The sequence below is a fragment of the Pleurodeles waltl genome, chromosome 2_2 (assembly GCF_031143425.1).
Source record: "Pleurodeles waltl isolate 20211129_DDA chromosome 2_2, aPleWal1.hap1.20221129, whole genome shotgun sequence".
Lineage (NCBI taxonomy): Eukaryota > Metazoa > Chordata > Amphibia > Caudata > Salamandridae > Pleurodeles > Pleurodeles waltl.
The window spans coordinates 463,030,213-463,055,719 of record NC_090439.1 but is presented as its reverse complement, the minus strand read 5'-3'; the positions used below and the strand labels follow the sequence as shown (position 1 = coordinate 463,055,719).

General features: G+C 44.9%; 1 protein-coding gene across 3 annotated transcripts in view; it reads right to left on the bottom strand.

The window, feature by feature from the left end:
* The window catches only part of SPIRE1 (spire type actin nucleation factor 1), a 430,877-nt gene that overhangs the window by 13,453 nt on the left and 391,917 nt on the right, over positions 1–25,507 (bottom strand). For all 3 annotated transcript variants that reach the window (XM_069219936.1, XM_069219937.1, XM_069219938.1), the window contains 2 exons: positions 11,574–11,644; positions 8,493–8,520 (listed from right to left, as the gene is read on the bottom strand). In XM_069219936.1, coding sequence (XP_069076037.1) covers positions 8,493–8,520; positions 11,574–11,644 — 99 coding nt within the window. The remainder of the gene's footprint in view (positions 1–8,492; positions 8,521–11,573; positions 11,645–25,507) is intronic.

The following is a 25,507-nucleotide window of genomic DNA, read 5'->3' as shown; positions in this document are numbered from 1 at the left end:
CACGTTGGTGCTATTAAAATGAGTTTGAGTTTGTTTTGACTCAATTTGTTTACTAGGTAAGGAAGGAGAGGGAGAGGAGGAAAAGCGTAAGCAAATATTCCTGACCAGTTCATCCATAGGGCATTGCCTTGGGATTGCTTGTGTGGGTATCTGGACGCGAAGTTTTGGCATTTTGCGTTCTCTTTTGTTGCAAATAAGTCTATTTGTGGTGTTCCCCAGAGTGTGAAGTAGGTGTTCAGAATCTGTGGGTGGATTTCCCATTCGTGGACTTGCTGGTGATCTCGAGAGAGATTGTCTGCCAGCTGATTCTGGATCCCCGGAATAAACTGTGCTATTAGACCAATTTGATGGTGGATTGCCCACTTCCATATTTTCTGAGCTAACAAGCTTAACTGCGTTGAATGTGTTCCTCCTTGTTTGTTTAGATAATACATCGTTGTCATGTTGTCTGTTTTGACAAGGATGTATTTGTGGGTTATGATTGGTTGGAAAGCTTTTAGTGCTTGAAAAACTGCTAATAATTCTAGATGATTTATATGCAGTTTTGTTTGATGTATGTTCCATTGTCCTCTTATGTTGTGTTGATTGAGATGTGCTCCCCACCCTGTCATGGAAGCATCTGTTGTTATTACGTACTGTGGCACTGGGTCTTGGAAAGGCCGCCCTATGTTTAAATTTATACTGTTCCACCATAGAAGCGAGAGGTAAGTTTGGCGGTCTAGCAACACCAGATCTAGAAGGTGACCCTGTGCTTGAGACCACTGTGAGGCTAGGCACTGTTGTAAGGGCCTCATGTGCAGTCTTGCGTTTGGGACAATGGCTATGCATGAGGACATCATGCCTAGGAGCTGTAGTATTGTTCTTGCTTGTATTGTTTGGTTTGGAGACATGTGTTGAATGACTCTGTTGAAATTGTGGATCCTTTGTGGGGTTGGCGTTGCTACTCCTTTTGTCGTGTCTATTATGGCTCCTAGATATTGCTGTACTTTGCTTGGCAGAATGTTTGATTTTGCAAAGTTGACGGTGAACCCTAGTTTGTAGAGGGTTTGTATGACTTGATTTGTGTGGTTTGAGCATTGTGTGAGCGAACTGGTTTTGATTAGCCAGTCGTCTAGATACGGGAACACATGTATTTGCTGCCTTCTGATGTGTGCAGCGACTACTGCTAGGCATTTTGTGAATACTCTTGGAGCGGTTGTTAAACCAAAAGGCAATACTTTGAATTGGTAATGTATTCCTTTGAATACAAACCTTAGATATTTCCTGTGTGATTGGTGTATTGGTATATGGAAATATGCGTCCTTGAGGTCTAGGGTTGTCATGTAGTTGTGTTTTTTGAGCAATGGTAACACTTCTTGTAGTGTGACCATGTGAAAGTGGTCTGATTTGATGAATGTGTTTACTACTCTGAGGTCTAGAATTGGTCTCAGTGTTTCGTCCTTTTTTGGTATCAAGAAGTACAGTGAATAAACTCCTGTGTTTATTTGTGTGCTTGGTACTAATTCTATTGCATTTTTTTGCAGTAGTGCTTGAACTTCTATCTCTAGAAGCTGTGAATGGTATTTTGATAAATTTTGTGATTTTGGTGGTATGTCTGGGGGGAATTGCAGGAATTCTATGCAATAACCATGTTGGATAATTGCTAGGACCCATGTGTCTGTAGTTATTTTGTCCCATGCTTCGTAATATTGACGTATCCTCCCCCCCACTGGTGTTGTGTGGGAGGGATGAGTGACGTGTGAGTCACTGCTTGTTGGTACTGGTTTTGGGGCTTTGAAATCTTCCTCTATTCCTAGGGAATTGCCCCCCTCTATACTGGCCCCGAAAACCTCCCCTGTACTGTCCCTGGTAGGTGGGCGGTGCGGACTGTGAGGTGCTAGCTTGTGTGGCCTGACCCCGAAACCCTCCTCTAAAAGGTGTTTTGCGGAAGGTGTTATAAGATCCTCTGCTCTGCGGGGAGTAGAGTGCGCCCATGGCCTTGGCAGTGTCAGTGTCCTTCTTGAGCTTTTCTATGGCTGTGTCGACCTCCGGACCGAACAGAAGTTTTTCGTTGACTGGCATGTTAAGCACTGCCTGCTGAATTTCTGGCTTGAATCCAGACGTTCTGAGCCATGCGTGCCTACGGATTGTAACCGACGTATTAATGGTCCTTGCGGCTGTGTCTGCTGCATCCATGGAGGAGCGTATTTGATTGTTGGAAATGTTTTGACCCTCCTCAACAACCTGTTTTGCTCTTTTTTGCAGATCTTTTGGGAGATGTTCAATGAGATGCTGCATCTCATCCCAGTGGGCTCTGTCGTATCGCGCTAGCAGCGCTTGTGAATTTGCGATGCGCCACTGGTTTGCTGCTTGGACAGCAACCCTCTTCCCGGCTGCATCGAACTTCCTGCTTTCTTTATCTGGGGGAGGTGCATCCCCAGAAGTGTGTGAATTTGCCCGTTTTCTGGCAGCCCCTACCACCACAGAATCTGGTGGCAGCTGAGAGGTGATGAATACAGGGTCCGTAGGAGGCGCCTTATACTTTTTGTCCACCCTAGGCGTCACTGCCCTACTTTTAACTGGCTCCTTGAAAATGTCCTTTGCATGGCGTAGCATGCCTGGGAGCATAGGCAGGCTTTGGTAGGAGCTGTGGGTTGAAGAGAGGGTGTTAAATAAAAAATCATCCTCTACTTGTTCCGAGTGGAGTTCCACATTATGGAATAGTGCTGCTCTAGCCACCACTTGTGAGTAGGCTGTGCTGTCTTCCGGTGGTGATGGCCTAGTTGGGTATGTGTCTGGGCTGTTATCAGACACTGGTGCGTCGTACAAGTCCCACGCATCCTGATCTTGGTCATCGTGGCTCATGGCGGTGTGAGCTGGCGAATGTGACGGGGTGTAAGTTGGCGAAGCCGGAGTTACAGGTGGAGGTGAGGGAGGAGGTGTTACCTTTTGTGCTGTTTGTTGCTGAGAAGTAAACTGAAGCGTTCTCTTTCGTTTGACAGGTGGAAGGGTACTGATCTTCCCAGTCCCCTGCTGAATAAAGATACGCTTTTGCGTATGATCCACGTCAGTGGATTGCAGTTCTTGTTCAAATCTATGTTTCTTCATTTGAGAAGACATAGAATGCTCTTCAGTATAGGAGCCAGAAACAGGGTCTGATGTCGCTTTTTTCGGCTCCGAAAACCCTGTTGTTTGTTTTTTCGGCTCCGAGGTAACCTTCCTCTTTTTCTGTGCCGAAAATTCTTGGCCTCTATGGTCTTCGGCGCCACTGTCTCGGCGTCGATCCGTGTCGACACCGAACTCTCGGTGTCGATGCTTCTGTTTAGCACTCTCTCGGTCCCGAGGAGGCTGCGTGCCGGTGTCTCGACCGAAGTCGGACGATCTCGACACTGAATGGGCCTTTTTCGGTGCCGATTGTTGGTCACCGAGAATTTGGGTGGAGCCATGGGCGGTTGGCAGTGGCGTCCCCTGGGCCTTCTTTCCTTTCTTAAGTTCTGATCTCGACGTCTTACTCACAGTTTTTGTAGAGTCTAGCTCGTCGGAGTCTGAATCCTGGATGGAAAAGGATTCCTCCTGTTCCTCTTCTGTCTCGAACTGTGGACGCTCCTTTGGCGTGGACGCCATCTGCAGTCTTCTCGCTCGACGGTCGCGCAGAGTTTTTCGGGACCGGAACGCCCGACAGGCCTCACAGGATTCTTCGCTGTGCTCGGGTGACAGGCACAGGTTACAGACCGAGTGTAGGTCCGTATAAGGATATTTGTTGTGGCATTTGGGGCAGAATCGAAACGGGGTCCGTTCCATCGGCGTTGTTCTCCACGCGGTCGGGCCGACTAGGCCCCGACGGGGTGCCGAAATCTACCCCGAAGGGCACCGAAGCGCTTCGATGTTCAACGCGTCGTCGTATGTGTCTATCTCGAACCGGATCGCAACGATACCGTCGAAAATCTTCCGTTTTCAGCTATCTTTCCGTTCCGAAACTCGGAGCGACAGGAACACGTCCGAACCCGATGGCGGAAAGAAAACAATCGAAGATGGAGTCGACGCCCATGCGCAATGAGCACAGAAGGAGGAGTCACTCGGTCCCGTGACTTGAAAACACTTCTTCGAAGAAAAACAACTTGTAACACTCCGACCCAACACCAGATGGCGAGCTCATGCATACCATGTGTATCTACAGCGACAGATGCCATCGAACGTAGGAGTTATTCGGGGGTGGATGACGGCTAAGAGGAGGCTTTGTTATGTTTCTCTATAACAGGTTCCACGAAGTTTGTGTTTTTTTGTCTCCATCTGAGTGTGTGACATCTAATTTGGTCCCTTATTAATACTCAGACGTCCACCCTAAAGAATGCGGAGGTGAGCTGGTGGATTCTTCTAACTGTAGAATCCTCACCTTGAGGATCAATGCCAAAGCATACCCCTGGGCATCGGAATGAGGAGGGGGCTTTATACTAGGAAGTCCTCCAGGACCAAACAGGTAGTGGTTGGTGAAAGTATGGAAAGATGTCCACATGGTTGCCAGGCAGATGTCCACAGCCATAACGCCTGAGCTAATACAGTAGGTGTGGCTTTTGCTCTGGTGGAATGAGCCTAAAGGCAGTTTGGAAAATCCGTCATGGCAGGGCATAACATAGTTTGAAACACAGGACACTCGATGGTCCAAGACACACATAAGGACCACCTTTCCTTTCTTTACACCAGCAACCCAATAAACAGCTGCAAATGAGAAACAAAGGATCTGCCACGGACCAAACCTTGAAGCCTCTCCTTCTATTTCCATGGATGAGAAAAGCATGTTGGGAGTGTAATGGTCTGCACATGTTCAAAGGTGACACCACTATCAGACGAAAGGACACGCGTCCTTAACATCAGATTGTCAGGGAAAAAATTATCATACATAGAAGGGATGGGCGGAACTCACAGAGCTGCACTCTGCAGAATTCCCTATAGAGTTATATTAATACTCTGTGAGATTCAGCCGAGTTCTGCCACCGGGTGGAAAATGGTACGCGGTGCTACCCATGCTGATTTTTTTTTAGAGCCGGGAGCTTCCTCTGTGCTGAGAAATCAATGCGAACTGCACCATGCATCGTGCCACAGGGGGCTGCTGCTCAAGCTGGTTTTGCTGCCAATATAACAGATTTTCTACTCAAGCAGCAGCTTTTTCAATGCGAATGGTCACAACCTCCTGCGAACCCCTGCGTTTGGAAAATATAGCCAAGTACCCTCCTAGTACCCGAAAATCATGCTAGGGGATGCAAATTTCTGTTCGTCAACTCATCGTTGGTGAGCTGTGTGCAAGGAAAAACTCCACAATGCAGCAGACTGTGGAATTTGGCTGCAATACGTAGTGGGATTTTTCACCCAAACCTAATACATAGGCTAAAATAACAAGGCAGGCACAGCTCGCTCACACAACTAGCAGAAGAAGCGGCAGTAAAAAACTTGGTCTTCAGAGTTAAGAACCTCATTGTACAGTCGTAAAGAGGCTCGGAATGAGCACACATCAAGAACCTTACAACCAAACTATGGCATAATGAACGGGCAAGGAAGAAACAGGTGAAATCCTTTTTAGAAAACAAATCACAGAGTGATTTCAATAAAGAGGGCTGATAAGGCAAACAAAGAAGTCTGCTAATTAACCATTAACGGTGCCCACAGCAAAGATAACACAAACAAAGTTTTATCACTGAGATTATCTAACCGGTAGAGGGCCAACATGCTTCTTCTTGCACCAGGCAAAAAGATGACCAACAGTCAGAATAAACTGATTTGGTGAACGAGAGGAGAGCAGACAAAACAACATCAACCACTTGAGACTGTAGGTGAAAGACACTCGGTTGGTTCCACTCAATCTACATGCATAAAGTTGTAGATTCTGGTGTTCCACTGCAGCACTCTGCCTTGCTGGTGGGACAGCAGTTCCTCCCAAAGATGAAGCAAGAGTAGAGGGTAGATGGCCATTATCAGTAGCTTGGAGTACCAGACCCTCCTGGTCCAATCTGAGGCCACCAGAATCAGCAGTGCTCAGTTCCAACCGACCTTCTTCAGAACCCTTAGAATCAGCAGCAGAGGTGGAAACACATGTAGGAGGCTGGAGTACCACCACAAGCAGAACATGTCCCCTAGAGGCCCCTGAGGAGGAAATGCTAGAGTTCAAAAGGGTGGACAACAAATATTTTCAGATACAGTAATAGGTCTACCAAGGGTACGTTCCACTTAACATATTATGTGCCACCTCCCAGTGCAATGCTACTCAAGATTAGCAAGATGATGCCAGCTAAATCCGTCTACTGTGATTTTGAGGAATATCGCTAGCTGACTGACCATTAAGAAAATACTGTAACGTGACAGTTATCACCAAAGCCTGAGAATCTCAAGACGAAGGACTTGAGACTTCATTCTGGTCTACTTATTGCAGTACCATGGGGCAGTTGTGGTGTATATCAGCACCTGGATTGACCTGCCCTACTTGAATGATTCACTGCTCTAGAAGATTTACGTGGTGGCAGTGGTGCTACATCTGACACCTGGATCTGTAACTCATCTAGATGATCTCCCGAACTCAGAGATGACACATCCATCACTAACGTGAGCTCTGTAGGAAGCAAAGAATATGGCTTGCCACATGTGAGACTGGCATCCATTATTTACCACTGAAGGTCCTGAGCTGCCTTATCAGTCAAACAGACTCTATATAAAAAACATCCCCTACAATGCCGGGCAAAATGCAGCCGTAGATTCCATTAACAGGCCTGCATACAGTAATGGTTGGAGGCATCAGCAGGATGCACAAGGCCTATGGGCTAAGCAGCCTCAGAACCATTGAGACTGGAACAGACGCTGTTGCCTGAAGCATCTGATCTATAGTCTCAATCTCCCAAAGTTGCAGGGTCCCGAAAACCTTCAGGGCTACTGTGTCTAGACTGACCTCAATAAATGGAATCCTCAGCACCAGCTGCAGACGGAATGTGAGCTAGTTAATGGAAAACCCCAGAGGAGACTGAAATGACACAGCTTCTTTGGTGGCCCAAGATTAGCTGTGGGGAGTTTACCTTCAGCAGCCTGTTGTTGTTGGTGAGCAAGGGAATGTTAACCCTTATGAATGGACCTCAGCTCTGTTGTCTTTAAAATTCCTCCAAAGCTGCATCTGTCTTCTCACCAGAGAGCCCAGATCTACCAAATAGCAAGCCCATTAGGAAAGCCTGGATGGCATCTAGGCATTTCTTCTGATCAGGACGCTGGTGCCCATAACATAGGTGACCGAATCTATAGTGTCAAGTCCATAACATATAACATATTTTACAGCATCTTGACCATTATGCAGCATTTGCCCGAAGGTGTTGACCATGTCTAATGGCAAATCCAACAACATCTTGCATGTAATGTCCCAAAAAGCAAGAGTATAACAGCCCAAGAGACAACCTGCTGTCAGGAAGTGTACTGTCAAACCAGGAGAAGAAAATACTTTTTTTTTAACCCATAATATTTGAGTTTCTGTCCGTTAGAGAAGTGGAAAAGGAGCTCAGGGTTATATTACTCCTAGAGGCCTGTACTACAAGGCTTTCGAGTGTTGGATGTAGTGTCAAACATTTTGGACCACCTGGCCCTGGAACTTTATGCCTCACAATGGGGAGGAATTCCCAGACAGGGCCAGGTCAGTCAGGGCACCATTAAAGGACAACAAGAGGTCCGAGACTGATGGCCCAGACCGAACAATTCTGTGAGGTTGTTGGTTTTAATCCTTTCAGAGGGGATTCGTACTTCAAGGACCTACAAATTCCTGCAAACAACTACTGCAAAGGAGACATTTTCTTGCATTGAAGGCCCAAAAGGTGAATACACAGTGGATTCTAGAAAGGTTTCCAAGCAGCTTGCGTTTTGCAAACTGTTATAAATATCTGTCTAATGAGCTAAAACCAAATTTGCTACCTCCTCATCTTCATTATCATCTAAAACATGTGGGAGGCCTAGAATGGTGTCCGAACAGGACTCTCAAATATCGTCCATTCTCCGGAAGTACTGTTGGCAAGGCAGAGGGGCTTGAGGGAACCATCATCTCCAGCATTGTCTTTGTTAATCATGCACCTCAACACTGGGTGGTCTCTAGCTGAAGATGTCTCCAGCTTCGAGGCCTGAGCGGGAGACATATCTGAAGTATAGAGGACCAGGCCGCAGGGCATACCGCATAAGAGTGGAGACATAGGCAGGAGCCTTGGGCAGAACGAACTGAAATTGTCTGTTGTCTAAATTTGTAACATAGTCATTTTCCTACAGGGCTAAAGCTGGATTGGACTAGACCAGATGAGCTGGGTAAGATTAACTGAGATCAGAAGGTTCAACAGAAATATCACAATGTGCTTCACTATTGTGTTGCCCATGAAAGGCGGGCAGAAGATTGGTTAACAATTGTGTGGACTTCGAGACTTACTGGGGGGCCTCATAAGCAGAGAGTGCCTACCATATTTAAGCCATCTGGAAAGGAGCTAGGAGTCAAAAGTAAGTAAACTCACCTTTTTGCAACACTGTGAACACACTGGCCTGAGGAAAGAAGCAAGAGTAAACGTTATTGAAAAATCAAGCCATATGAAAGCCACTACACATTACTATCACAGGTACTGGAGGAGCGGATGCCAAAAATAAAGGAAAGCAACATGTTTACGTCCATTATTTGTGGTCAACAATATATATGATGCTAGTGCCAGCTCTGAACTACCAGTCACATAAAGGCACATTTGTCATAACAAATGACAGTAATGCACTATCATTCCATCACACTTCTAAACATGATAATTGTGTTTACCAGAGAGCACTATATTTTTTGCTGTACAATACCTTTCCCTAAAAGCTGGCTCCGACTAAAGGCAATTCGATGAAGTACAAATCAGGAAATGCCTTTTGCCACAGGTAAGTTATGGCATAACCTAACAGATTACAAATGACTAAGTAATAGCCCTCACTCAAAACATCACAGGCTGGCTTTCACAAATCATGAATAAGTAAACGGGGTCAATAATGTAAAAAAAAAAACTGAACTTCTGTGTGTGGCTTCTTTCCATTCCTGCACTGTGATGTTCTCTCTCTCTCTCTTTGACATTTTTAGATCTCGCTTGACAACGAAGCTGTCTGAAAGATCTATTGCTGCCAATTATTTTAAATTGAAATGAAATGGGCTTTGGGTGCACCCAGAGAAGTATCTTAATCTCGTCTCACACTATTGACGGTGTGGTGTATCATTCCACCTCCTATGAAGAACTTGCAATGCAATGCTAGAGAGCCTATAATGGATCTCAAAAGTACGGTGAATCATCACACATTACATTGTTAATTTCATAGATGCAATGCTTACAGAATACAAACTTTTTTTGTATTTTTCACCGGCTGCAAACAGCTTATTTTAAATGATATAGCCAGGACTAAAAAATGAAACCCAAGTGTCTAGGCACTTTTAAGTCAATGTCTTAAATCCAAAGTAATATAGATCACATTTTTTTTTACTTAATCTACTTTGGCAAGCCCAGTGAAGATAAAAGTGATAAATAATCAAAGGACAGAGTCCACTATTGGTACCGCTGACAGAGACTGCACAAACAAATGCACATCAGGTCAGCACCCAGAGACTCCCAGTTTTGAGTACTAAAACCCAACTGACAGACATGAGAAGAAACATTGCAAACATTTATGTGCCTCGCACGGCTGCTAATTGTTGGTCAAACATGACATTTAACTAATCAGCCCCACACAAAACCTGAGATCATATACCAGAGATGGTCTAATAAAAGGCCAGTTAATAAGGCATCTTACAAAACAAGTCAGAGCTATTGGGGCGGGAATGTCCCCTGCATGGTGAATGGCTGTGTATCCCTTCCATGAGTCCCCGACTGCGTGTGAAACTGGTATCTGAATTTTATGTTGGCTTTGGCATCGCGCAAATCCTGTGTGTGCATAGGCTTGAGGTGTCCCTGGTAATGCGTGCTACAGACCTACTGTGTGACCTGGAGGAGTACACCAAGCGTGCCTTTATAGTGGGAATTGGATTACTATCCATGCCCTGGGTAGATTCCATGGCGGTGTGGCAATGTGCCATGTGCTTTAAATCTATAGCCTGACCAGGCTTCGTCTTGAGGAGACGCAAACCAACCTGCTCCTCTTATGTAAGGTTCTACCATTATATGAAACCCAGAACCTTGCACTGGCATCCCATTTGCATGTTAAGTGCATGTATGTGCAATGTGTATTAGAACATATATACTATTAGGACTTTGTGCACTGCACACGTGTGCACTGGGACCAGTGGGATCCATTTTGGATGCCTCTGCTTTAGTTTGACACAAGGTGAAGGATGAGGACAGCTTCCACTAGACAGTGGAAGTGTAGTGCTTGCATGCTTATAGTTGAAAGGAGACCCTGATACTGAAAAGTGTGAAGGGCCTTACAGCAGCACACTGCTGGCTTTCAGCATCACCGAACTAGCAATTCTGTTCAAAGTGAAGACACCCAACAGGATTTAATTTGTTCCTTTATAGCCACTAGAGCAAATATTCCTTTTATTTACTTTTTACTGGTGTACACAAACTCAGAACACTTACAGGGGGTACACACACACACACATATACATATATATATATATATACATATACATATATATATATATATATAGATAGTAATTTGGTGTAGATTCACAAGCAACATTCTTTAAAGCTTTTTCTTTTCTTTACACCACAATGTTATATTTTTCTTCAGGTGCCACATCTGTCTATTTAAACAGCTATCACCGCTCCACGAAGAGATCTAAAGAAAGCAACATATCTTGCTTCTGGCAGCTTATCGCAGTGGAAATTAACTGTAGAGTTTAAATGGAAGGAGATTACATCGTATAAAAGCGATACGTGTCCAATGAAGATGGACAGAGGAAATGCAAGGTCTACATGTACCACGATACTAAGGAGTAAACTTGTCGGATTTCTCTGAGTGCTACAACATATACATACATCTACACATGCACCCTAGCTTCACAACAGGCCCAAGCTTAACACACAGAATCTGTTTTCGGAAGTGGGCTCTCGAAGCAGGACCACACCCAATTCCAATTCTGTCAACATATCTTCATCCTGATCGTCCAAGCTTTGCTACCTTGGACCAGGGTGTGCATTACATTAATTTGGTGCATGGTTAGTTTCCACGTCAGATGCACCTTCAGTGGCTCCCCCCCAGTGCACCTGCACCTTAGATATTACAGACGGGCCGTGCAGGTGTCAGCAACACATTCTGTAATACAGAAGTGCGCAAAAGAGCAAATAAAATGAGCGGGAAACTTTGGTGAGCAACCCCCCCCCCCCCACCGTGGCTTTGCATGAGAAAAGTTATGAGCGGTAGCGTACATAAAATGATAGAAGCATTCAGGTGGTTACAATCTTCAGCACATTCTCAGACATTGAAATCTCTTTATGAGTCCTTGAAAAATAAAGTAAATGGAATGTATTGCAATAGAATAACCTTAAGAATACTGTTTGTAACCATTTTATGGTGGTTGGATTGTTAAACAGAAGAAGGGCGAGTGGAATAACGCCGAATGTAGAAGCAAAACCACTTACCGTTTACAAAACTGACAGGTGTAAGACCAAGTGAAGAAACTAAACCTTTTGGTCCGGCAACAAAAGCAAAGCTAAGGGAACAGAACAGAAGAAAGAGTTACATCACGGTTGGACAGCTGATCCTAAAGCAGTTACGCCGTTTAAATATCCGATATTCTTGTTTAACCATCTAGGAATTCACCATTCCTCCTGCATTGGGATTAGTTGGTTTATTACACCTTCGGAGAGGGGTGAAAGCCACTTGAGGAACCAGGCCTGGCTTCCAGCTTCTAAAAGGCACACAACACGTGGTCCTTTGCATTTGTTCCACCTAAAATGCAAGGTAAAACCAGATGGCCCTGTACATGTTTCACTGTCCACTCTTCATACTTGCCTGGAAGACTGGACGCAACCACATGGAAAGCACCACTGTCATGTTTACCTTGTGCCTACGTGTTAAGCCCTTGGGAAGGCTGCTTCTGCATCTGTAGTCTTTAATCACTGGTTACCCATAAGCACAGTTATTTATTTTGTTTTTGAACGACTTTATTACATTTTTTGCACATACCACTTACACTCACAGTGAAGTTTATAAGAAATAGTCAATTCCCATAGTCTAGCATTTAAATCAGTCTTCAACACTATTTACCACTTATTATTTACTCTATATATAGATTTTTGTACTCAAACCATTTGTTATGGCTCAGAGCATTTTAACCAAGAATTAAACCTTAATATGAAAACAATAATACAACTTTGAGTGATCTGTCACTTTTTTGTCTCATGGTGGGAGTCTCTATTCTTGTCTTAGTTCCAGCACTGCTACTATCTCTCAATTACATTATTGTTGGTGAGGGCCACCTATTTCTTGCCTATTGACAAAGGCCATTAGTTACCAACAAGTCTATTCCTATTTTAGTTTTTTTTTCTTCTGACAAGATAGTTTTTGTAAGAGCTATCACCCCCTTTGTGTCTGTATTGTCTATTCTCTCCAGTTCTCATACTGATTTATTTTCCTTTAAGCAATCCACTATATCCTCCTGTTTTTATCTGGCATTCAAACTCTAGTAGAAGTATGTACTAGGCCTGTACTACCACCTCTTGCCCAAGGCCCCTTCTACTATCGATACACAATGCCTTGCTTTCTTGATTTGCCAATTTCACCATTTTCCCATTTTATACCAGAGGCATTACGTGACTTCCAGTTTGTGGCTTTTCTCTTTTTCTGCTACTACTAACGTCAACACTATAAACTTGCTTGATGGTTTCCAGGCCTTACCTGCATCAAGTGTATCAGGCATATTTTTGCGGCATTTGGGTTTTCTGTTTCTTTTACTTCAGTAAAGATAGTAGGGATTTCTCTCCAGAAGCTTTCCTGTTCCCACAATGACACGGCTGCCCGACTGGATGAGCTTCTGGAGACTGTAACTAGCTGTTGCAAACTGTTGATATCAAGTCTGTATAAAAATGTATGTTCCTAGAGTAGAGGTGGCCTTCACTTCAGATCTGTTCTGACCCAAACTCTTTGCTGACACTTCTCAGAATTTTTTATAGATCCTTTATTTCCCTGGCCTTAACCTATACTCCTCTTAATCTCTACTGAGTTTCTTGAACATCTCTTTTAGGGGAGTTTTGATTTATGGGTTCTAACTGATGCTTTTCTCACACTCTCCATAACTTAGAATAGGGACTTTTCCTTTATGGAATGCACTGACATGAGATTGCTCTTACTGATCACTTGCTTGACCTAACTGAACTGATGAGATTTAATTTTGATACTTTTAATAAAGATGTAACACTTTTGAAACTTTAAATAAAGCTTTGAAAACTCACACCAAGTCTCATCATTGACTCCAAAATTTTTTAAATTTTAATTGTGATGAATAAGCTGATTTTGATTTGCAGCTTCCAGTTAATTCTAACATACGGCCAAGGTCTGCCTGCCTTGGGCCCAGTAACAGCAGAGATCTTTGTCCAGATGAGTTGGTAAGATGTATGAAGTAAACCAAAACACTGTTTAAAGTATGTGCTCCACCACCCTCAGAACGCAGTACCTGTGCTAGTGTGTACACCATCCATGTGCAACTCAGAGGCATTCTCTCACCCTATCTCTACTGCACCCACTGGGTGACTCACTTGAAGGAACATCTGAATATTGTAACTAAGGGGAAACCTAAAGATTAGGGGTTATATTCATTAGTGAACAAAAAAATAGAAATCAATTGAATGTGATGTACAAATGACCACCAACAAGTCAAACATTCCCTTCCTCTATTTGATTCTAGAGGGAAGTTATCTACCTACTGAAATTTTACTTTTGTTCCCATAGATTTATATATATGGAAAATGTCACTTACCCAGTGTACATCTTTTCATGGCATGTTCCGCTGCAGATTCACATGCTGTGCACTGTTCCTGCCATCTAGTGTTGGGCTCTGAGTGTTACAAGTTGTTTTACTTCGAAGAAGTCTTTTCGAGTCACGGGACCAAGTGACTCCTCACTTTCGGCTCCATTGCGCATGGGCATTGACTCCATATTAGATTGTTTTCCCGCATAGGGTGAGGTAGGAGTGGTAGAATGAGAATAGTAAGGATGTCCATGCAATGGCATAACTATGAATGTACATAGTTTAGTCTAAAGGAATGTTTATTTACATATACACAGTTTTCTAATTGCAACTTAAACGGCTACAGGCTCCCGGGGAGGTGGGAGGCGCATGTGAATCTGCAGTGGAACATGCCACGAACAGATGTACGCTGGGTAAGTGACATTTTCCGTTCGATGGCATGTGTAGCTGCAGATACACATCCTGTGCATAGACTACGAAGCAGTAATCCTCCCAAAAAGCGGTGGTCAGCCCATAGGCGTTGAAGTCATTTGAAATAATGTTCTTAGTACAGCCTGTCCTACTGTGGCTTGTTGTGTTGCTAACACATCTACACAGTAGTGTTTGATAAATGTATGAGGTGTGGACCAAGTGGCTGCCTTACAAATCTCTGTCATTGGTATGTTACCTAGAAAGGCCATTGTTGCCCCTTTCTTCCTAGTGGAGTGTGCCTTTGGTGTAATGAGTAGTTCTCTTTTAGCTTTTAGGTAACAAGTTTGTATGCATTTAAATATCCATCTGGCTATACCTTGTTTGGATATAGGGTTACCAGCATGGGTTTTTTGGAATGCGACAAAAAATTGTTTAGTTTTCCGAAATGGTTTTGTTCTGTCTATATAGTACATTAGAGCTCTTTTTATGTCTAATGTATGCAGTGCTCTTTCTGCTACTGAGTCTGGCTGTGAGAAGAAGACTGGAAGTTCCACTGTTTGGTTTAAATGAAACAGTGAAATGACCTTTCGTAGAAATTTTGGATTTGTGCGGAGAACCACTTTATGTTTGTGTACTTGTATAAAGGGTTCCTCAATAGTGAAAGCCTGTATTTCGCTAACTCTTCGTAGTGAGGTGATAGCCACTAGAAATGCTACCTTCCAAGTTAAGAATTGGATTTGACAAGAACGTATGGGTTCAAAGGGTGGGCCCATGAGTCGTGTAAGTACAATATTAAGATTCCACGAGGGTACCGGTGGTGTTCTTGGCGGTATGATCTGCTTTAGTCCTTCCATGAAGGCTTTAATAACTGGTATTCTAAATAGTGATTTTGTGTGCTTAATATGCAAGTAAGCAGAGATTGCAGTGAGATGAATTTTGATGGAAGAAAAAGCAAGATTTGCTTTTTGTAGGTGTAGTAAATAACCCACAATGTCTTGTATGGAGGCATCTAACCATGTGATTTCGTTTGCTTGGCAGTAGAAAACAAACCTTTTCCATTTATTAGCATAGAAATGCCTTGTTGTGTTTTCTTGCCTGTTTAATGACTTCCATACACTCATTTGGAAGACTTAGATAGCCAAACTCTAAGACTTCAGGAGCCAGATTGCTAGGTTGAGCGTTGCTGGACTGGGGTGTCTGATCTGTCGTTTGTGTTGTGTTAACAGATCTGGTCTGTTTGGGAGTTTGATGTGAGCTACTACCGAGAGGTCCAACAGTGTGGTGTACCAAGGGTGGCATGCCCACGTTGGTGCTATGAGTATTAGGTTGAGTTTGTATTGACTCAGTTTGTTGACTAGAAAAGGAATGAGTGGGAGAGGGGGAAAAGCGTAAGCAAATATCCCTGAACAATTGATCCATAGAGCATTGCCCTTGGACTGAGGGTGTGGGTACCTGGACGCGAAGTTTTGGCATTTTGCGTTTTGTTTTTTGCGAACAGACCTATGTCTGGTGTCCCCCACTGGTGAAAGTATTCTTGTAGTATCTGGGGATGTATTTCCCACTCGTGAGTTTGCTGGTGATCTCGACTGAGATTGTCCGCTAATTGATCGTGAATGCCTGGAATATATTGCGCTATTAGGCAAATGTTGTTGTGAATTGCCCAATGCCAAATCTTTTGTGCTAGGAGGCATAGTTGTGATGAGTGTGTTCCCCCCTGTTTGTTTAGGTAGTACATTGTTGTCATATTGTCTGTTTTGACAAGAATGTGTTTGTGAGCTAGAAGAGGTTGAAATGCTTTTAGTGCTAGGAAGACCGCTAGCAGTTCTAAGTCATTTATGTGTAGTTGTTTTTGTTGACTGTCCCATTGTCCTTGTATATTGTGATTGTTGAGGTGTGCTCCCCACCCAATCATTGATGCATCTGTTGTGAGAATGGCGTAAGGCACAGGCCCTTTGTTTAAATTTACAGGGTTCCACCATTGAAGCGAATAGTGTGTTTGGCGGTCTATCAACACTAGATCTTGAAGTTGACCCTGTGCCTGCGTCCATTGTTTTGCAAGGCACTGCTGTAAGGGCTGCATGTGTAGCCGTGCGTTTGGGACAATTGGGATGCATGATGCCATCGTGCCTAGGAGTTTCATGACAAATCTGACTGTGTAGTGCTGATTTGGTTGTATGTTTGAAACTATGGTTTGGAATGATTGTACTCTTTGTGGGCTTGGAGTGGCAATCACTCTGACTGTTGAGTGTTGCTCCCAAGTACTGTTGTAGTTGGGATGGTTGTAAGTGTGATTTTTGGTAATTTATAGAGAACCCTAGTTTGTGTAGGGTATCTATTACGTACTGTGTGTGATTTTGACACAGTTGTTGAGTGTTGGCTTTTATTAGTCAATCGTCGAGATATGGGAATACATGCATGTGATGTCTCCTTATATGGGCTGCTACTACAGCGAGGCATTTTGTAAATACTCTGGGGGCTGTTATCCCTTAGGGCAATACTTTGAATTGGTAATGTTTCCCCTGTATGACAAACCTGAGGTACTTTCTGTGAGATGGGTGGATGGTTATATGGAAATACGCATCTTTTAGATCCAGTGTTGACATGTATTCTCCATGTTTTAGTAAGGGGACTACATCTTGTAGTGTGACCATGTGGAAGTGTTCTGATTTGATGAACAGGTTGAGAGTCCTGAGATCTAAAATTGGTCTTAGTGTTCTGTCCTTTTTGGGAATAAGGAAATATAGGGAATAAACCCCTGTTCCCTTTTGTTGGTGAGGTACTAGTTCTATGGCTTGTTTTATTAATAGTGCTTGCACTTCTATTTGTAACATCTCTAGATGTTGCGCTGACAGTTTGTGCGCTCTTGGGGGAATATCTGGAGGAAAATGTGTGAATTCTATACAGTAACCTTGTTGGATAATTGATAGGACCCATGTGTCCGTGGTTATGTCTGACCAATGTTTGTGGTTAAGTGTTAGTCTTCCCCCCACTGGTGATGTGTGTTGGGGAAGGGAGACGGGCAAGTCACTGTTTGTTATTAGTGGCCTGCTTAATGAGCTGAAAATTTCCCCTTGACCTTGGGAATTGTCCCTTGAAGGACCCGCGAAACCCCCCTCTCTGATACTGGGATTGGTAGGTGGGTTTTGCTTGAGAGGTGGATGCCTCTGAAGGCTGTTTTCTGAAACCTCCCCTATATTGCGGTTTCCTGAATGTCCCTCTATATTGGGACGAGTAGAGCGCGCCCGTAGCTTTGGCCGAGTCAGTGTCCTTCTTCATCTTCTCAATGGCTGTGTCCACTTATGGCCCAAACAGTTGTTTCTGATTAAATGGAATGTTCAGTACTGCCAGTTGTATTTCAGGTTTGAACCCTGAGGACCATTAGCCAAGCGTGTCGTCTAATTGTGACTGCCGTGTTCATTGTTCTTGCGGCAATGTCTGCGGAATCTAATGCCGAATGAATTTGATTGTTCGATATTGCCTGTCCTTCCTCTACCACTTGTTGAGCCCGTTTTCGATATTCCTTGGGGAGATGCTGGATGATATCACTCATCTTGTCCCAATGAGCTCAGTCATAACGTGCGATAAGGGCTTGAGAATTTGCAATATGCCACTGATTGGCAACCTGTGACGCCACTCTCTTTCCTGCTGCATCAAATTTCTGACTCTCTTTATCTGGAGGTGGTGCATCTCCCGATGATTGTGAGTTGGCTCTTTTTCTTGTAGCTCCCACCACTACAGAGTCCGGGGGCAGCTGTTGTGTGATGAACACTGGGTCCGACGGGGGTGGCTTGTACTTCTTTTTCACCCGTGGTGTGATGGCTCTCCCCTTCGCAGGCTCTTGAAAAACTTGCTGAGCATGTTTAAGCATGCCTGGCAGCATAGGCAGGCTCTGGTAGGAGGCATGCGTGGAGGCCAGGGTATTAAAGAGGAAGTCGTCCTCCAATGGCTCCGAGTGCATGCTAACATTATGGAATGCAGCAGCCCTGGCCAAGACTTGGGTGTATGAGGTGCTATCCTCCGGTGGAGACGGTTTTGAAGGGTAGCACTCAGGGCGATTGTCCGACACAGGGGGATCGTAGAGGTCCCAGGGGTCTACATCATCTTGCGACTGCACAGTGTGTGTGGGTGACTGTGCAGTGGGCGTGGCAATAGGTGACCCTGTCCTTTGTGGGGAATATGGGGGAGAATGTTCTGGCGAAAAATGGCGAGTTGACGATTTTTCCCTGGCCATTTTAGCTCTTGGCTGATCAGTCTCTTATTGTTCCTGGAAAGCCAGTTTTCTCTCGAATTTGAGAGGAGGGGCAGTTTGGATCTTCCCAGTATCCTTATGGATCTGTATCCTTGCCTGCGTTTGATCAAACTCTTCAATTTGAAGTTCCTCCTCAAACCTGTGCCTCTCTTTTAGCTGCTTAGAGAGCTCATTTTCCTCAGTGTACGAGGCCTTTTTCAGCTCCGAAGCTGGGTTTCTCTGCACCGAAATGCCCATGCTGATGGAAGGCCTCGGCTCCGAAAGTCCTATCGCGGCTTTGCCAACTCGACAAGTCGGTGTCGAGGTTTTTCGACGCCGTGTTCTATGTCGAGTCCGAAGACTTTGGCACGATTTTGGCCTTTTTCGGTGCCGAAGGTGTTGCTTGGTCACCGCTTTGTTTTTTATGGGTTGAGCCATGGTCTTCAGGCAGTGGCGTCCCCGAGGCCTTATGTTTTTTAGTCTGACTGTGGGCTTGGGTCGGGGCAGGCGTACTCACTTGTTGGCCTGCTGTACGTGGTCGGTCTCCATCGGAGTCGTCCGAGTCCGATCCTTGGATGGAGATAGCCATCTCCTCCTCTTCGACCTCGGGGTGTTCCGAAGTTTTCGACGCCATCTGCATCCGTCTCGCCCTTCGATCCCTCAAGGTCTTCTTTGATTGAAAGGACTTGCAGGCCTCGCAAGTATCTTCTCTGTGCTCCGGTGACAGACACAGATTACAGACCCGATGCTGGTCTGTATAGGGATACTTAGCATGGCACTTCAGGCACAAAAGGAAAGGGGCCCGGTCCATTAGGCTTCGACGACGTCTGTGGTTGGGCCGACCAGGCCTCGGCTGGGCACGGAAGCTCCGCAGGGCCACCGAAACTGTGTCTCTTCAGTGTCGATGCAAGATGTTTCCCGATCGCAAACAATACAGACGCTTTTCAAGGATTTATAGTCTTTTTCCAATACGAATAATGGAGCGAAGAGGAGCACGTCCAAACCCGGTGGCGGAAAGAAAACAATCTAAGATGGAGTCGATGCCCATGCGCAATGGAGCCGAAAGGAAGGAGTCACTCGGTCCTGTGACTCGAAAAGAATTCTTCGAAGAAAAAAAACTTGTAACACTCCGAGCCCAACACTAGATGGCAGGAACAGTGCACAGCATGTGTATCCGCAGCTACATATGCCATCGAACATATATATATATATATATATATATATATATATATATATATATATATATATATATATTATTATTATTTATTTTTTTAAACCTTAGGGATGTTATAGTTAGGTTCAGATTTTACACACACAATACCATAGAAATTTAGCTGTTATAGTTAGTTATTTTAAGTAAATATAACTCGCGCCCTAAGGTAACTATAACTTGCACCCTTGCCATGCAGTTTTCTCATCAATAATTTTTTTTGCAAATGCTACTGTGATATTATCAATGATGTCATAGAAGATGTCCTGAGTGATGTAATACCTGGGGGAATTAGCAGTGCATGGCAAGCAGACAAGTTATAGTCACCTCAGCCCTCCTTTTGCCCACTATGTTCCATGGACCTGCCACTGCCCTACCTATCTACTCGGAGTGTTCTGTTGAGCTGACCCTCCCACTTGCCTAGCATGGTGGGATGGCTGTCGCCTGTCCCTGCCACCTCCAAACTGCCTGTCCGAGTTCCATGCCCCTATCGCCTCCCTCCTGTCCTCCATTGACCATTTTGCTGCCACTCTCTTTTGCCCTCCATACTCTGCTCCTTCTGTCTGCCCTGAGTGGTCTGTTATGAGGCCCCCTATCCTGTCCTCTCTTGTCCATGTCCAGCCCCTAGCTCTCCCTTCTGTCCTCCATGGTCCTTTGTGCAGGCCCCTGCCCCCTCCCTCAAGCCCACCATGGCCGTTGTGCTGCCACTAATCCTCCTGCTTGCCTTGCATGGTCTTTTGTGCTGCCACAGCCCCTTCCACCTACTCTGTGTGGTCAGCTTAATGTCCCAGAATGCCTCCCACCTACCCTCCATTGTCTGTGTGTATGCCATTATGGTCTAACTGTTTCACTCCATGGTGTGTTGTGCTTCCAGTGCCCACCATGCCTGCCCTCCATGGTCAGCTTGCTGCTCCTGCCCTACCCCTTACCCCCTGCCCTCTGTTTTCCATGTACAGGCCCCTATCCCCTCCCTCCTGCTTTGTCTGGTCCAATGTTGTGCCCCTTCTCCCTCCCTCCCGCCCTTCATGGTCTGTTATGCTGCAATCCCTCCAGTTGGTATGGTATGGTCAACGTGCTGCTCTTTCCTCTTGCCCCTCTGCTCTCTGTTGTCCATGTGCATGGCCCTGTCCCCTCCCTATTGCTTTCCTTAGTCCATTGGCTGCACTGCCGTCCAGCTTGCCCTGTGTGGTGTATTCTGCTGCTGCAACCCCTGACACCTCTCCTGTAAGGTCAGTTGGATGTCTCTGTCTATATCCGAGTCCATGTCCCTTCCCCAGTCCTCCTGCTCCATGATCCAATATACCATACTTGCCAACCTTATGAACTTGGTAGGAGGGGAATTTAAAAAACAACATGGGGGATGGATTTTTCCCATTGACTTACATTGAAAAAAGGGATAATTTAGACAGGAGACAGAAAAACACTGGGAGTCTCCTGCCTCAATCAAATCTGTTGGTATGTATGGTTGTACTGCCAGTGCCTTATCCTTCTGCACTCAATGGTCTGTTATATTGCTACTGCCTCTCTTGCCTCTCCACCATGGTTGGTTTGTTGCCTTGCCCCCCTAACCACTGCCCTCCATGGTCTGTTGTGCTGCCACTGCCCCTCCTGCCTGCCCAGCATGGTCAACTTGTTGCCTTTGCATCCTCCTCCTACCCTCAATTATCAGAGTCCGTGCGCCAGTCTTCTGCCTCCCCACGGTATTTTAATGAACAACTAGATTACTAACATTCTATATTTATTACAAAACTGTGGCATGCCTTGGCACTCCTGGCATCATCTTGATGTTATCAAAACTGTAACACCTAAAGCATTTCCTTTAGACATTATAAAAGTGAGAGGGGCTTATTCTCAATGGTTGTTGCTCTAAAAAAACTAAAATGAGGACATATTTTCTGAGTTCTCAAATAGCGAAAATCATTTCCTATCTTTATGTTGTTTTAATCCAGTTGATCACTTGATTATTTGCTACACATGGGGGGGAGGGGGAGAGTTACAGCCAGAGATGCAGACTTAGAAACTGAGGAACCAAGTTTGAGTTTCGGCGTCAGCTCCACATCCTGGGATTTTGGGCAAATCACTCAATCTCCCCATGCCTAAAACCAAAATGAATGTGTTCTTGTGTAATTTAGCTGATGCTCATGTAAACCACTCCAATACCTTTGGGTGAAGTATACGCTGTATAAAACTGCAAAAAAAACAACAACAAAAAGTAAGTGTTCTACTCGCTTTGGTCACTGGGTTATACTTAAGCTACATTTGGGTGACATTTGTGCTATATTTAGCCTCTTTTTTCAACAGGTGGCCATCTTGGGAGACTTATTTGTGATGAAGCTCGCTAATTTCCTCATTTATTGAAATATCCTCAGTAACAAATGCTTTCAGCTTTCCACTTCTATTCTATCAAGATGGTGTGCAGATGTGCCACTTCTGGCATGAATTCAGAATGTTAACACTCTGGTTGCTCATTAGAAAAATGTAGTAAAGCTGCTAATCACCACGCTGTTAACTGGCTTGAAAGTGCATGTTTCATTCTGCATGTCAGAATGTTGTAATGAAATAGACGAGGAAGATATTTGAGTACTCATTTAAAACGTCCTAATTTTTCTTTCTACAGCATTAGCCATAATTTCTATGACAAAAAGGAAACCACCTCATTTTGTTCCTTTCTACATTAAATGGATTACATTTTACAGGTTTGATTCAATCAAGATGGCTTCAGGTGTGCCACACTTTTGCCATAATTAAGGCTTTTAGTGCTCTAGTTGTTATTTAAAGCACTCTAGGAGGCTGCAGTAGAATACAAGGGAATCAACTGACAGGCTGCTCCTGTTGGAAGTACATGCTTTACTGAGAATGCCAGACTGCATTCTCATATGGCTGACAAAAATATTGTGAGTTTGCAGAAAATATCCTCTTATTTTAGCTCCTGGAGCACTTTCCATAACCTCTATGGGAACATCATGAGAACAAAGTTCTCTCTTAAATATGATTCATGAAATCCCAGCAGAAGTTTTTTTCACAAGGTAAAATCAACTTAGACCACTAGAACACACCACAATTTCTAAAATTAGCATGGTACCATCAACAAAGTTTTATATTGTAACTAAATTCTGTTGTCACCCTTTGTACTCTCTCCTGTTTGTGACCCTCAAAACTTGCCATTCACTACAATGTATTTTAAAGGGTACCATGTCCCAGAGTCTACATTAAGGCTTAGTTGAAATACTCTCAGCCTTTCAGATCTCACCATGAGATCTGTGCTTAGGCTCCGTCCAGATATAAAAATGTTTTTAATTACTGAAAAACTATTGAACGGATTTTCACCAAATTACAAAAAGCACGCTTCCTGCCAAATTCCAGTCCAGCGCTTCGGGCTATAGTCGTGTCTAAAAATACCTATGGAAATTGCATAGGGAAAAACTGTTGTGGCACCACCCTTTTTTCTTGGCCCCTGCTTGATGGACCACCGCCAAACTTTAAAGACAGCAGCTGATGTGGGTGGCGTACTAGTTTTGAAAATTTCATGGGGATTTGTCAAACGGCGCCAAAGTTATTGTCAAAACAGAAAACACTTTTCCTCCAGAAACTAGATCCTGACTATAACTACCTACTGGTGACAGTTATATATACACATATATACACACATTCTAATTCTTTGGGGGGGGGGGGGGCAGCTACCAAAGGGTCACCTGGGTTGGATTAGCAAGAATGGAAATCAGCGGGTGGGGTACTACAAGGGAGAATTGCAAACTGGGCCACTACAGTGTATAGTTAAAGGAATGATGTAGTATTTATCACTACTGTGTTAATAACGTACAAGTTACTTACCTTCGATAACAAAATATCTGGTAGAGACATATTCTAGTTGCAGATTCCTTACCTTAGATTTTTCCCCAAGGCGTCAGACTAGATCCGGAGATTTTTTCTTCGAGCAATACCCTTGCGCGTCAGTAGGTGGCGTCGGTCGACTCCGCAGGCGTCGTAGGTGTCGTAGTCGCCATGATGACGTCGGGAGTAGTACATAGACGCTGCCCTCACGCAGTGACGTCAGTTTCTTTTAACGACTTTCCACGCCAGAGCGCAGAGCCGCTAAGAACATTGATATTGGTGTGCCAGAGCTAAGGACCTGAAAGGGGGGAATCCCTGTCCCTAGAAATCAGTTCGCAAGCGGGGAGGATGGGTGGGCGGTAAGGAATCTGCAACTAGAATATGTCTCTACCAGATATTTTGTTACCGAAGGTAAGTAACTTGTACATCTGATAGAGACTTCTAGTTGCAGATTCCTTACCTTAGAATAGATACCCAAGCAAAGCCATCCTCGGTGGTGGGCTGCGAACTAAGATCATACTAGAAAGTCCTGCAGGACCGAACGACTAAAGTAGCCGTCCCGATGGACATGACTGTCCAGGCAGTAATGCTTAGCAAACGTGTGCAGAGATGCCCACGTAGCTGCCTGACAGATATCCAGGACAGGAACTCCGCAAGCTAGCACTGTGGATGCAGCAGTGGCCCTGGTAGAATGAGCCCACAAGCCATCAGGAGGTTGCTTTTTCGCCAAAGCGTAGCACATTTTGATGCAAAGAGGCACCCATCGAGAGATGGTACGTTTCTGCACCGCCTTCCCTTTCTTCGCACCCACGTAGCCAACAAAGAGTTGATCGTCCACCCGGAAGTCTTTTGTACGATTGAGCTAGAACACCAACGCTCTTTTTGGGTCCAGACTGTGGAGTCTCTCCTCCTCATGGGAAGGATGTGGGGGTGCGTAGAAGGTAGGCAAAGTGATGGACTGGCCTACATGAAACGGTGTAACCACCTTAGGAAGGAAGGAAGCTCTAGTGCGTAACACCACTTTGTCGGGGTGAACGGACAAGTACAGAGGCTTTGAAGAAAGGGCCTAAAGCTCACTCACCCTGCGAGCAGAGGTGATGGCGATAAGAAAGACAGTTTTGAATGTGGGGAGCCGTAAGGGACAATTATGCATAGGCTCAAAGGAAGTACACATCAAGAAAGTAAGCACAAGATTAATATCCCACTGAGGCATGATGAAGGGAGTGGGAGGAAATAAGTGGGTGAGCCCCTTTAAGAACCTACTCACAAGAGGAGATTTAAAGAGTGAGGGCTGGTCCGGAAGCCTAAGAAAGGCGGAAATGTAGACAGATAACCCTTAAGGGTGCCTAATGCAGAGCCCTGCGGGGCTAAGGAAAAATGAATAGAAGAACCTCTGAAAGAGGGGCAGATAGGGGGTCAACAGATTTGTTGGTGCACCATGCCACAAATTTATTCCAATGTCAGGCGTATACAGTTTTAGTCGGGGGACGCCTGGCTGCGAAGATAACATTACAGACTTCGGGTGGAAGGGCGAATGCCGTCAACTGTTGCCGTTCAATCCCCACGCACGAAGGCGGAGGTTGGACAGGTTCGGGTGGAGGACCGTCCCCTGCTGCTGCGACAGAAGATCCGCCCGAAGAGGCAGTCTGAGTTGAGGATCGATGGACATGCTCAGTAGCTCGGGATACCACACTCTTCGAGCCCAGTCCGGAGCCACCAAGATAACTTGGGCCCGGTCGCTCTTCATCTTCTTGAGAACTCTGGGCAGAAGAGGGATAGGCGGGAAGGCGTAAAGGAGGCCGGAGTTCCACTCGAGACGAAAAGCGTCTTCGAGCGAGTGCCGCATTGGAAACTACAACATGCAAAATAGCTGACATTGCGTGTTCTCTGCGGAGGCGAACAGATCTAACCAAGGCTCTCCCCACTT